A 14,610-nucleotide genomic window follows, 5' to 3' on the forward strand; every position below is an offset into this window, starting at 1 on the left:
TTCTCTTTGCTTTGATGTTTTAAGGTACTGTACAAATCAATGCAATTCAGCTTCTTATGGAAGTTGCGAATGTGATTAAATAAATAAACTTGAACTTAAATTTGAACATATACAGTAACAATAAAACAATAAATAATTTAATACTTTAACTTACAAGTTAAAAAAAAATATCTTAAATTTAATTTTATTGAATGTTTGGTTTGTATTTTTTCCAAGATTTAAAAACTTAAAGCCCTGTCCAGACTATCAAAAAAAAAATTGACAAAACATGTGACATGTCTAAATATGGTCATGTTGACATCACATCATGACCATATATAGGCACAATATGACTATATATGGGCATACAACAGTTTTTTTGTAAATTTGATAATCTTGAGAGAGCCCTAGAATAAAATCAACATTATAATACTGTAGAGCATATAATAAAGACATATCTGTAAGGAATTTCAAATGACTTACTGTGTTATATGTTGGTGCATCAGGCTGAACGTTCGGCGAATTCAGCAACAGACGAACGACGCCCTCATGACCAGAGAACGATGCCAAATGTAAAGGGGTCAAGCCACTCTATCAAGAAAAAACATGTGAAACACTGAGTATGACTTATAAACACATGGAAAAAGTGTGAAACTGTGATTCTCTGTAGTCATCTTTTGAAAAAAGAACATAATTTTATATAAAAAATATCTTAATGGTTGGATTGGATTTACAATAAATTTTCATTGGAATAGAAATTTAGTACCGCTTCCTCAATTTTCGCACCCCCCCAGTTCCGCATCCTCAATTTTCACACATCCTCACCCCAGGATGAAATGACCTACACCCTAGTACACCCACAGATTTAATGAGATTATAGCCACTCTATTATTATTAAAAATAAAAAGAAATATTAAGTAGGCCTATATACATACTGTACACTGGTGAAAGACGATTAAGACATTATGAAAAATAGGCAGACGTGTATGAGGAAGCAATAAGTCACTAAAATAAAAATATATACATAATTACTGAGCAGATTTATGTAACCTGGAGTATGGACAGCACAATAACAATTCTGGAGAATTGTTGGCGCCCATGGCACTTTTGCCACCCAGGCTTGAAAATGGACTAGTTAACTATGCAACCAATAAGAAATTATCTTACATCACTGAGCGGCAGATCTTTGTTGACTGCTCCAGATGGAGATTCACTCTTTGTTGTTGCAGGAACCTTCTGCAGTAATTCACGAACAAAATCAACCTGACCGTACTGTGCCGATATGTGTAGGGCTCCTAAGCCTGTCATCCTGCTAGGGCTCTTGAAGTCAATGCGATTCTTGAGAGCGTCAAGAACTTTTACATGGCCGGATTTGGCGGCTAAATGAATCGCTGTCATGCCATCCTGTGAAAATCATTGAATTTATTATTATTATTATTATTATTATTATTATTATTATTATATTAATAGGCTATTGTTACACCAGTCTTCAACCATTTCCTAATTCTTGGTGTTATTATATGTATGGATAGTATTAGGATAATAACATCCAATATGAATTAGGAGTCTGTTTAAGACTGGTGTAGATAGCCACTGAATTACTAATAATGTTCCCATCCAACAATTTCATATAATAAGAACATTATAAATACCATTACTACATTTTAGTGTTCAAAACATATTTTTTTAACCTCATTTACATATTCATAATGTAATCTCCAACAAACAACATTGCTGCAACTATGTGTTCACATCATTTTCTGACATAATTCAACCTCAATGTTCACCAATGTTATGTAATGTTTTGTGTTAATGCACAAGTTAAAATATTGTAACACAATAAATATAATTACATGATTAAATTATTTAATGTATTTAATACATAAATTTACTCACTGCATTTTCTTCATTTGGCGACGCTCCTGCATCTAGTAAAACAGAAACAACCTCAGTATGACCGCCTTCTGCTGCTAGATGTAATGCTGTTGAGTCATTTGTCTGTTATCATAACAAGAAAAACATTCAATTCTAATACAATCATTATCATCCATTTTCTAGGTAAGGCTAGACTTTTTTTTCTACCTTGTTTAGTAAACCCGCTGACTGAAAATATTGATGTTTTTTGGAATAAAAAGTAAAATTTTATTTTTGGCCAATTAGCGCACCAGCTGCCATAGAAAAATGGAAATTTTAGCCTTGAAATCTTCAAAAATAAGATATGTATATTTCTTCCTGTTTATATAAGTTAGAATCATTTTAAGCATCCCATTATACAATCACTAATAAAATTTTATTTTTATTCCACCCTCCTCCGATGATCTTTTAAAAAATAAGTACGTGAAAAAAGGAATTAAAAAAAACGTCTCGCCTAAAGAAAATTTGTTCTGGTAGTTAAAACATTTTTTTTTTCAAAATTCACCTGCAACAAATATTGCCAAACATATTTTTTATAACTAGGTGTAATGCCTGCAGGTCACATGCAAAAACTAATTCCAGTATTATCAGAAACTCAGTGATGGGGTGGTAAGATTTAAATAAAAATAAACACCATTGGGAAAAACACAATAGTAGAATTAACTGGGTGTGGGATAGCATTTATAAGTCTTAGATAATACCCCATTATAAAATGGTATATTCCACTGTTGTGTGTTTACCTTCTGATATTTTTTCTACACCTAGTAAAATTCCCAGATATTAACTTAGCCCTCCTAATTGAAAATGCAGCAACAATACATTTTTTTCTAAGTGTAAACAAATTTAAGTGGATAATTTGTCAAAATTTCTTAAGCTTACTATTTATGAAAAAATAAAAGATTCAATGAAGGATTTTAAATGTGCTTATCCTAAGGAAAGAATAATTTAAATATATTTACCTTATTTCTTGCACTGCAGACACCAGCTTTATTGAAGCGTAGGAGTTCTTTTGTGACTGCAACACTTCCTTTTGCAGCTGCTATATGAGCACACGTAGAACCATCCTGTAATTGAAATGATGAAAATTTCATGACAATATTATGTTGGTCTACTACATATCGCCGCCGGATCCTTTATATGCATTTCACATTAGTTCACTGGTCCCAGTATTCCATATGATTTACTATCAAAAAAGTTGGTAATTTGCATTCAAATATGCTTAGTTGAGGAGAGACAACGTGTTATTCCACAAATATCTAAATAGGATAGGAGTATTTTTGTTGTTAAATCGCACTGAGGATAACCTACTAAAGTCAAGCACTTACAGCGCCCGACGATCGTCAACAGACACAATGCTATGAAGAACGCAATGCGACGACGCGTACGCAACAGATCGTCTTTAACAACGACCCCTTCACACTGCTAATCAATCAACAAACAATGTCGCGTTGTCTACCACTCGCAGGGAGCAGAGTTGAACTTGTCGTACGACGCAATGAGTCCAAGTCTGAAGACTTATTTCCAGTGGGGTCCTTCTGGTGGTGATTGGGCAGTACACTGAGAGACAATCCCCAACTCTTTTCCGAAGAGTTTACTGCGTTCTTTAACATGCATATGGGCCATAATGCACACAGGACCAACAGCTTAAACTTTTTATTCGAAAGAAGGTGCTCTACCTAATATTATATTACTGTACTGGTATATTACCGTATATTCAAGACAACCCCCAAGTTTAAGAAGATTTTTGGACAATTTGGATACCTCAGGTGTATAAGACGACCCCTTGTTTCACCCTTTGCTGCTATTTAAGGTCTTGATACTGCATTTAACTAGCTAAAAACAGACCCGAATGTAGGGCAAATCTTCCAAACAATACCATTTCATGGGTTTTTAAATGTTCATCAAAATGAAAATACATTTAAAATTGCATTTCCTCGTACTAGCAGTAAGTACAATCATTTCAATAGTAAATTTTCATGTTACGGACGTCTGTACAAGACAAATATGATTTAAGAATAAAAAAGGTTTATGTGTTGTGTATATAAGATGACCCCCTGTTATACGATCGTAATTTGCTATTTTAACCTTGTCTTATATGCAAGAATATACAGTATAGAGGTATATAAATAGTAAATTTTTTTACCACATTTGCCATCGTAACAAGGTCAGGTTTGTGTTGAAGGAACAGTTTGACAATCTCTGCATGGTCATTCTCAGCTGCTAAATGTAACGGTGTCTGGCCATGCTGAAGAAGAAAATGTCAATCAATCAATCAAGGATTACTGTACTATTATTGTTAAAGCGAATTCACCCACGTTCTTGTAAATCTTCTTCAACTTAAAAACTGCCTATCCCTCTTAAAAATGTAATGTCCATCTCACAAAAACTCAAAAATGTAAAATGTTAGAAAATTATGTTATGAAAACTAAATTTACAAAGGCGGAATGCTCTCAATGTTAATGCAACACATCGTACTTGCATTTTTGTAAAGTACAATTTTTTTTAAATCTTCAAATGTTTACACAACATTACTACATTCATTTTTATTAAAAATTTGTGTTCATGTAGGATTAATAAATAAATACCCTTTTGAAGCAGACATTTAATAGAGCACTTGAAACTGTTATATTTTACCGACAAACTTACATGGTTAGTCTACGACAAATATTTATCATTAACCACATCCTCTGAAAGGGACCAGTATATAAAATAAACAATAATCCAAAGCAAAAGTGAGTTTAGCAACTTGTGCTTTGTATCACCAAAAATCTAAACAGGACTTAATGTATGTATACAAATTAGGAACTATATACATTAATTGGTGTAAAGCAAATTAGGAATATAAACCAAGTCACACAGATAAAGCGATAGTGACAGAAAATATCAAAAGGGAAAATTCTAAAAATGCCTATCCATAGATATCAATAGTCTAGTTGAAATTGATGATAGTATGACAGTAGTACACCTTCCAATCCAAGGATTCTGGGCAGTGGCATCTATAGGAGTCAAAATGGGAAAGCTGATGGGGGATAAGGTGAATTAAGTGGGGACTCGATGATTAGGTGAGGGGAACTAGCTCCCAAAATAAGGGGATTTGAGGTGTATATGCATTCATTGGGCAAAGCTGTCCGGCAGACTCCCAACGGTCAAGTGAACTAAGCTGGTCTGAGATATTTTATAACGAGGGTTTCAGCTTTGTCGACAAGGGGTGATCCCCTTCCCCTTCTTGCTGGGGCATTGTTCCCCAGTAAAAATAATAAACACAGAACGACCAGCATAAGCAAGTTGAGATTACCAATTGCAGAAGCAAATTCTGAACCTATTTTAAAAGAAACTAACAATTTTAGCAGATCTGGCCAAACCTCTCTAGATTCATAACTGCTGTTTGCATGTTATCCACAGCGAATAATATAATAGGTTAGCAAATACAAAACAATAAAGTTAGGGTTTCAAAGCATTGTCTTCAATTATAAAAATGCAGACAGGACACCTTTATAGCAAGACTGACATATTTATTTACAAAACAAAATATTCTTTGAAAGTTTTCTTGGCGAAGTAACAACCAATGTTTGCATTACACCATATCACTGTACTATATCGCAAACATATAAATTTATTTGACAAAACAATTACAAAATTGTTTAACAGTGATTTCAAGCAAAACATGTAGCGTAAGAAATATATCAAACTTACAAAATCTAAAGCTCTGATGGTCTGTGAAAAAGTGCCAATGTGAAAATAATTGATCATTAAATGATAGAAAAGAGAGAGAGTGTCAACCTTTGGCATTCATAATGGTGATCGTGTGCTCTATTGCTATATAGTTCCTCTAATATAAGCCAACCACCTGTAGTTCCTCCAGTGTAAGCCTACCCCTTTAAACACAAAATTTGGCAGATTTTGGAAGTAGGAGGGAAAGAGGGTGGGCCAAGGAATTACCCTGTTTATATTGAGCAGATTTTGGAAAGGAGGCTAATCACATTGGAAGTCAGTTGCGCTACTTATTCAAATTATGCCATGGGCTTTCGCCCAGGGAAACGATGGTATAAGAAATCAGACATAAGTTAGAGGGCGGGCTTATACACAAGGTAGGCTACCTGAGGAACTACAGTACTAAAATGTATACATTCAGTGCTCCTGTCAAAATGAATGTACAGTATTTTGTGCAATTAAATGAGTTGCATAATTACTGGATTCCTACTTTGTATGTAGACAATGTATTTTTCTTTGTGTGGTTTATGCCAATCACAAATCATGCTTTTTATGGCTTTGATGGAAAGCACCATTTTGAAGTTTGTCTGTTAGTGTTCATTATATAAATTTTATCTGTATCAGGGCGGATTCAGGGGGAGATGGGGGGGGGTCAGTGGTGGCGCCAGAAATATGACAAGAAGTCCGACATATCTGATGGGGAGGGGGTGCAAATCAAAGGGGCCAACTAGAGCCTCGGTCCTGGTCCCAAAATAAAAAAAAAATTCCTGGCAGGGTTCAAGGTGAGTTTTTAGAGCTTAGTATGGTCCAATTTGTGCTTTACCAGAACATTAGGGATTGGCAATCAAAATAACGTTATTTAGATAGGCAAATCATTATTTTTTGGACAATGCGGGGGTGGGGGTCCAATCCTACTCCGCTGGGCCAGCACTGATGTGGGTTAGGGCCTCCCTTCAAAAAAGAAAGAAAACAGAGTAACAGGGGAGCATAGCACTCCAAAACAAGCTACTTTTTTATTTATTAAATTGCATGTCTATGGTCAAGCATTTCTAGACAAAAACCTCAGACTCAACCCGGCTCTATGCTTTGCTCGTCACATGCCCCCCTCCTCCCGAATCAAGATTTTTCTCTGGATCCGCCCTTGTGTATTTTGATTTGTATGGTAATCTTGAAAATGAAAACCAACTCAATCAATCCAGTAATCCAAGTTTCCCGGACACTTTTAACACTCTTAACTTAATTCTACATAAGTCATCACATAATATCTGGCTACAGAGAAACCATTAAAAAATATTTGGTATAAAAAAAATGACAAAACATCAAGAACTGATGTCCATGGTACTCCATAAGACATAATTAGAGAATTGGAATATGCAATTATTAGGAATGGAATAAACTGGGTATAGTTGGAGGAATAATGAATTGGAGCAGAAAATTATAAATGAGGGATAGGGTATTGAAAGGCAAAAAAACAAAAAAAAAATAAGAAGAAATAATGAATTGGAATAGGCAGTTATAGATTAGAGATAGGAAAACTAAAGACAGGAATATATCGGAGAGATAATAGAGGGAGGCAGAATTTTTTTTAATGAGCGGCAGAATAATGTGTTGCATGAACGGATGGGAGAAATATTAGCAGAAACAAAACAGTGTAGAGAGAAAGATAATGAAATACAGAAATATATTGGAGTGAAATAGATGGGAACTAAACATTATAAATCACGGTAGGAAAATGAATAGATGCCAGGAATAGACGGCAAAAATAATAGCTGGGGACAAAACACTAATGTACAGAATATTGAAATATGTAATACATGTGGAAAATAATGGATGGGACTAAACAATACTTATGAGGGCAGGATAATGATAAGCAGAAGAAAGAATAATACAATCGGGGTAGCTTAAAAGTTAAGAATATTGAATGACATGTCCTATGGTGTTGCATAATAAATTGCAGCAATTGTCAAAGACCATATTCCATTTTGATAAATGTAAAACATTACTCTTCAAATGTCCCAACCAAAAACAAATTTTGGGTCCACAATCCTGGTTATGGGCCTGAAATGACAATGTGGTTTCAAAAATTGTTCACATTTATCACAAGAGAAAATAGTATTAACTAGGAAATACTGGCAAAAGGAGGGGGTTACTAGATAATAGAATATGTAGCTTGTTTTTAATTTACACCTTATACTTTCATGCATATAAATATTTATAATATGATGTCAAAATAATATAATAATATGTAAAATATAGAGCTCATCTCCATATCTGTCACAACGTACTCATTGATAATCATCAATTATATTACTTTTTTCCTCCAAGTCAAACACCTTTACACCAATCAATTGGAAAATGGTTGGTGTGGGGAAAAGAAGCCAGGAAAGGGGATGCTTTCACTCCTACACTTCCCCCCATCCCATACTATACAAACATGAAGCATTTCTATATTTTACTTGATATCTAACAAAGTAAACAGAATAATAATAATTGCAAAACGATCAAAGTGATAAATTTGTTCAGCGTGTGTAACTCGCGTTATTCAAAAACATGTTGAAAAAAAATTTAAAAAATCAGGTGATAATGTCTTCTAAAGAATGGGAATAACAAAAATTTTTCCAAAGACAAGACAATCTACATCTAAATCACATATAAATAGATCAGTGAATTAATCATATAAAGGCAATCTGACAATTACATTTCTAATAAATATAATCTGTCTAGTAAAATGTAAAAAACTTTTAAAATGATAAATATTTAAGAGATACCAAATAACTTTAATAATAGAAAAATCCTTAAGCTAGACTCCCAAGGAAAAAAAATGTTGATATGTTGTACAACTGATTTTTCTAAGACACAAAAAAGCATATTTGATGGTAAACTCGTGAGTGGTTAATGAGATACAGATTTTTGAATATTTAAAAACTGGGGGGAAATGTGGTTGCACCCTTTTTCCCCCAGTTTTTAAATATTCAAAAATCCGTATCTCATTAACCACTCACAAGCTATTTTTTTAAATATTCTTTTTGTGTCTTAGACAAATCAGTTGTACTACATAAAAAAAAAAAAAAATTTCCTCCGAAAGCCTGGCTTTAAATTGATTACCAGTCATTTTAAGGGTCTAGCGAAGCTAAAACCAGACAGAATAACTTAAAAGGGCTGTCCACACTATCCCAAGTGATAAATACCTGTGATTTGCCCATATATGGATGGAATTGATATGACATCATCATACCTATGTATGGATGTAATATGACATCATCATATTCCTGATGATGACATAATTAATAGTAATTGTTATTGTCGTGATGGAATAATAAACAATAACTGGATTTGCGTCAGGAGAAACATGTATAGGTGTAATTAATGTCGAAATATTGAATCCTGACATGATGGCGTGCACTTCGATACTAGGAGTATGTATTATACTATCTTATTTGAGATATAATCAGTGGAACCTTCGGTTTATATGACATCCTCATGTGTATGTATGGATGTTATATGACATCATGTCTATATGAGTGTGGCGTGACATCATCATGTTTATATGGACATGTGATATAACATCACCATGTCTATGCATGGATGTGATATGTCATCATCATGCCTATAAGAGTGTGATATGACATCATCATGTGTATATGAATGTGATATGACATCACCATGTCTAGGCATGGATGTGATATGACATCATGTCTATTTATGGATGTGATATGACATCACGTCTATTTACGGATGTGATGTGATATGACATCATAAGAAAGTATAATACATACTCCAAGTATTGAAATGCATGCCATCATGTTGGGATTCAATATTTTCAACATTAATTATGTCATTATCAGGAATGAAAAAAAAATATGACATCATATCCATATGGGCAACATTGTCACAATCACTAACACATTGTGAAATAAAACATTGATATAGTGTGAACATAGTGTAAAGGTGAACATTTTTGTACCAGCACAGGTGTGAACATACAATTTATGGATATATAGATATATAATTTTGGTATCTGTGAGGCAAAAGCAATATTTCGGTGATTACACCTTTTATTATAGGCTTACACTGATAGCAGCTTCCAAAGTCCTCTGTTGTTTCACCATCTTAAGCAAATGATTCAGATAATTTGATAATTCTCAGTTAAATATTAATAATAATTTTTATTCACTTCATATAAAATACATGTAGCAATATTCAATAAAAACAGTTTAAAGACATGGTAGATAATAACAATAAAGTATAACATTAACAATGACAGAAAAATTGTACTGTTTAATGACATGTAATTATAATAAAGAAGTTAATAAGAGGGATGAAAAAAATAAAATTAACAATGACAGAAAATGTATACTGTACTATATTTTATATTTAACAATGTGTAATAATAATAAAGGTACGGTAATAATTGAGAGAAAAAAGTTGAAATGAATTTTATTTATGTTTGATGTACTATTATTACATAGCTGCAACACACACAATAACAGGAATTATTGACTTGTATATATACAAAAACATGTTTTATTATTTCATATATTCATTAATAGCTAGATTGGTTCCAGATATTTTGAATAAAAAATATTGATTGTGTTTTATGTTAAAATTGAAATAACGATACCATAATTGTGGTAATCTATACTTACATTATCTGTAGCGTTAGAATCAGCTTTTAATTGTAGGAGTGTCTCACAAACTTTTAGTTGTCCAAATTGAGCTGCCATATGAAGGGGTGTTTTCTTAGCCTGAAAATAAATGAGGCACATCAAAAGTGAAAAGTTTCTTATTCATGATCAATATGAAATAAATGACAGCAGCACTTTTGAGACTAACAATGGAATTTATTCTCAAGCTTTTGTCCACACAGTGGACTTCATCAGGAGACTGTACAAATGGGATAAGAAACAACGATATTATATAACAGAAATAATGGGGGGGGAGGCCCTACAACAGCAAAGTATGCAAATGTGGTGGACAAATCATTCCACTAGTCTGCCGAAATAAACAATCCTAATAAACAAAATTGAAAGAACAAAAGATCAATGATAAGAATATGGACCTATTAATAAGGTCCAATGTCCTATTAATAGGGTCTTATTAATAGGTCAAGTGATAAGAAAGTGTGGGAAATAGCATCCAGTATAAGTCTATGTCAAATTCAATACACTTAGTAAAAAACAATTGCATCAAATATATATATATATATATATATATATATATATAATAAAATGGTATAAAAATTATGCAGTTAACTGACAGCGTAAAAAATATAGATAATAATAAAGCAGCTACATTCATGATCATTGCTAGATTTGGAGTGTTACATGGGGCAATCCTTGATGTAAATCTAAATATAGAAATGTATAGTGTCGCTATCAAATGATAGAAGGCACTGGTTTCCATAAAATCGCTGAACACACAGGCAGAATTCGGCAATGCTGATTGGTTGGTTGAATCTGGGACCCTTCCCAATTGCATCAGGGACGGCTACACAATGTAACGATTGCAGTGAAAACAATGTAGCAACAATGTAGCAATTTTATGAAAACCAGGCTATTCGCTATTGCTGCTGGGTGAGCTTCCATTTCACCCGGAATCATCCACTCAGCACAATTTAGTAGCAGCTTCCAACACTCAAATGCCATTTAAAAGCCAAAGCATTATTGCAGTGGTGCCACCTCCCTACTAAGTACCCAACTTGGGAAATACCAATCAATTATTACCACATGTATATTTGTTGGGTGGACTATTATAGTTAGAAAGTTACATGGTTACATTTAATGAAGTAAGAATGAGAAACAAAATTGTTACCAAAGAAAGTGCATCAATTGAAGCATTGTGGGTATGGATCAATAGTTCAACAAGGTCATTGTGACCACTTCGAGCTGCTAGATGGAGTGGTGTTAAACCAATCTTCGACTTTGCATTGACAAATGCTTTGTGCCACAGAAGAACATCTGCTACTTCCTTATGTCCATTCTCAGACGCAAGATGCAGTGCTGCTTTACCATGCTACAAGAAAATGTAATATATAACATTAAGAATGTCTTGTGCCACAGAAGTAGGCCTACACCTGCTACTTCAATGTTCACTCTTTGCCACAGTAGAGGTTTACCATGCTAACAGTAGCAAACATTATGCCACAAAAATTAATCAAAATACAGAATCTTCACATCCCATCTTATAAAATATTTCTCAGTAATAAAAAATAATCTCTTTAGCGTTCACAATTCTAATGAAGTCAAAATCAGTGTTATAATCAATAATGCTATCAAACCAAATTATCAATATAAGTATTATAAACAATCAATAACAAATATGTACCATTTATTAAATAATCAATAAATTAATAATCAATTCAGATCAAAATCAAAACCATTGCCAGAGGTATGGCCAATAATCAATCAATCTGTATAATTAAACCAATAATTAATAAATAAATTTATATTATATTCCGGATCTAAATATACTATAACTAAACAGTCAATAAGTCTATCCCATCCAGTGGCGTATCTATAAGTTGTGAAATGGGGGTGCTCCATGAGGACGAAGTCGAAATGGTGGGGGGGGGGGGAGGCTTGATAGGGGGGGGGGAGGCTTGATGATCAGTTGAGGGACACTAATCCGCAAAGTAAGGAGATTTTAGGTGATTTTTAACTACTTGACCATGATTTCTGGGGGTAAACTGGGGGAACAAGTAATTTTTTTTTCGGGGTGGTGGGCGTGCGCCGCCACGCACCCCTAGATACGCCACTGATCCCATTCTCTCAATCACTCAATCAATCAATCAATCAAGTATTATATTTTTGACAAGTTACCAATAAATCAGATCACAATCAAGAGCTTTTTCAGAAGTATTATAGTAAATCAAAAAATTTATCAAACATCTCAATTAAATCTATTGCCTTTAAGTTCTTACCTCATCAAAGACATCTACTCGAGCATTATACGAAAGTAATATCTTGACTATGTCCACATGACCTTGTTCACTTGCTACTAAGAGTGGCGACCAACCATTCTAAATAAAAGTGAAAAAAAAAAACAAAGTACTAATAATTTTTTTTTATGCACACCAAAATAAAATGATTGCAGGGACTAAAGCTCTGTCCGCACCTTCAAATTTTATTTGAAAAAAAAACATGTGACATGCCTAAATATGGTCATGATGACATCACATCTTGACCATATATAGGCACATTATGACTATATATGGACATACAACAGTTTTTTGATAAAATTTGAGTCTGGACAGAGCTTAACATTTATGCAATGCCCACAATATCAACAAAATTTCTGTGATGTGCTCACGGGCATGGTGATGTCATATTACACCCAAATATGGGCATATCACATTTATATGTTAATTTGAGTTTTATAATTCGAGTTACATTTTACTGGTGAATAACTGCATATGCTTAATATTAGCCTTACCTTACTCTGCTTATTAAGCGCCAGTTGGGAGTCTTGTCCAAGATATTTTACCATTTCCAACAAGATGTGTGTATTACCCGATCTAGCACAATAGTGTAATGGAGTCTCTTGTGTCTGAAAATAGAAAAGTATCATTAACGGTAACAATTATAAAGATAGCAATTAAAACTGTCGGACTAAAATTGTATAATCTACTGTAGGTTAATATATCAGATATAATAACAACAATAATAATAATAACAATAATAATAATAATAATAATAATAATAATATAACAATAATAACAATAAATAATGATAATAATAATAATAATAATATGTAGTTTTTTAATATATAGCGCTCTACACATAATTTTCAGAGCGCTTTTCCACATTATTACAACAGTGGAACGATGCCTATGTGGGAAATTCCACATTTTGCACTCAAAACTCCTGAGGTACCCATATATTTATTCAATTGTCTGTTTCTTAGCAGGATTACCACAAAACATAATGAATGTATTACCATAAAATTTAATGGAATGGATCTAAAGAAGGTGATTAAATTATGGGATGAAAAGGCCAAAAGGAAAGGTAAATGTCACAGAAATTTTCCTTGAAACTAAACCATCGGAATCACCTGTCTCACTCATAAACGCCTTGCATGTATAATTTGGTATACCGGCTTAGTATGCAAACTGACATTCTAATTAAATCATTTTTTTTTTTTGTTACTCTTAAAATGAGGTAAAAAATAGATACCAATTTAGTGGACACATAAGTGTCAGCTTCATATTCTAGCAGAATCTTAACTATGTCAACATCTTCTCCATTGTAGTGGGCCATCTCCTTGGTGATCTCTGCAGCATAATGTAATGGGGTTTCCCCTTCCTGAAAAAAAAAAAAAACACAGTTGACATTAAGAATTGAAATAAAGTCAATATACATGGTCATGGATATATAGCAGTATTGTGAATTCAACAATGGCCAATAACAATTTCTTCCTAAAATTTTATTGTAAAGCATTATTTTATCAATGCTATTACTGGAATGTTTACATTGCAACATGTGCAATATTTATATAACCATAGGACAGGACCTTGAGCAAGAACTTATAGGTGCTATTTATTACTTGTTTTCACACTCAGAATATTTTATGTGTCAATAAAATGTTTTCATCATTTTTTTTTGCTAAATGAAGAAATAATTATTCTTTTACCCTTTTCTGAAAATCGTTTTAAAGTTAAAAGTTTGCTAAACAAGGTATAAAAAAAGTGGTGCTAATTTTAATTTGCGCAAAAAAAAAAAACAAACAAACAAAAAAAAAACATTTTTGCCAAGATCCAACAAAAAATTATGAAACTGGAAGGTAGGCATCATAATGTTAAAATATTTAAAACACTTTTGTAAAATTTTTGGTTTATGCTTCATTTTTTTTTTTATCTCGTATTTGTATATAATTTTATATTTTTTGTGATATTATGTGTTAGTATTTTTTATACTGTTATTTTCCAATTTCAATGACAACACGACCTTGTAGAATAACACCTTCTGGGTGAGACAAGCCTTCCGTGTAAAAATAAAGTTTTAATAATAA

The 14,610-nt window shown here is 32.9% G+C and overlaps 1 protein-coding gene across 3 annotated transcripts in view; it reads right to left on the reverse strand.

The window, feature by feature from the left end:
* LOC117120380 (serine/threonine-protein phosphatase 6 regulatory ankyrin repeat subunit B-like) overlaps window positions 1-14,610 on the reverse strand; it is a 74,895-nt gene that overhangs the window by 10,045 nt on the left and 50,240 nt on the right. For 2 of the 3 annotated variants that reach the window (XM_033265423.1, XM_033265436.1), the window contains exons 13-23: window positions 13,776-13,904; window positions 13,036-13,149; window positions 12,524-12,622; window positions 11,416-11,616; window positions 10,251-10,349; window positions 9,675-9,713; window positions 4,037-4,138; window positions 2,853-2,957; window positions 1,876-1,977; window positions 1,147-1,383; window positions 463-570 (exon numbers count right to left, since the gene is read on the reverse strand). In XM_033265423.1, the coding sequence (XP_033121314.1) occupies window positions 463-570; window positions 1,147-1,383; window positions 1,876-1,977; window positions 2,853-2,957; window positions 4,037-4,138; window positions 9,675-9,713; window positions 10,251-10,349; window positions 11,416-11,616; window positions 12,524-12,622; window positions 13,036-13,149; window positions 13,776-13,904 (1,335 nt within the window). The remainder of the gene's footprint in view (window positions 1-462; window positions 571-1,146; window positions 1,384-1,875; window positions 1,978-2,852; window positions 2,958-4,036; window positions 4,139-9,674; window positions 9,714-10,250; window positions 10,350-11,415; window positions 11,617-12,523; window positions 12,623-13,035; window positions 13,150-13,775; window positions 13,905-14,610) is intronic. The other variant, XM_033265429.1, reaches the window with a different exon arrangement.

The sequence above is a fragment of the Anneissia japonica genome, unplaced genomic scaffold (assembly GCF_011630105.1).
Source record: "Anneissia japonica isolate Jap-2015-1 unplaced genomic scaffold, ASM1163010v1 scaffold250_len512249_cov173, whole genome shotgun sequence".
NCBI classification, from domain to species: Eukaryota; Metazoa; Echinodermata; class Crinoidea; order Comatulida; family Comatulidae; genus Anneissia; species Anneissia japonica.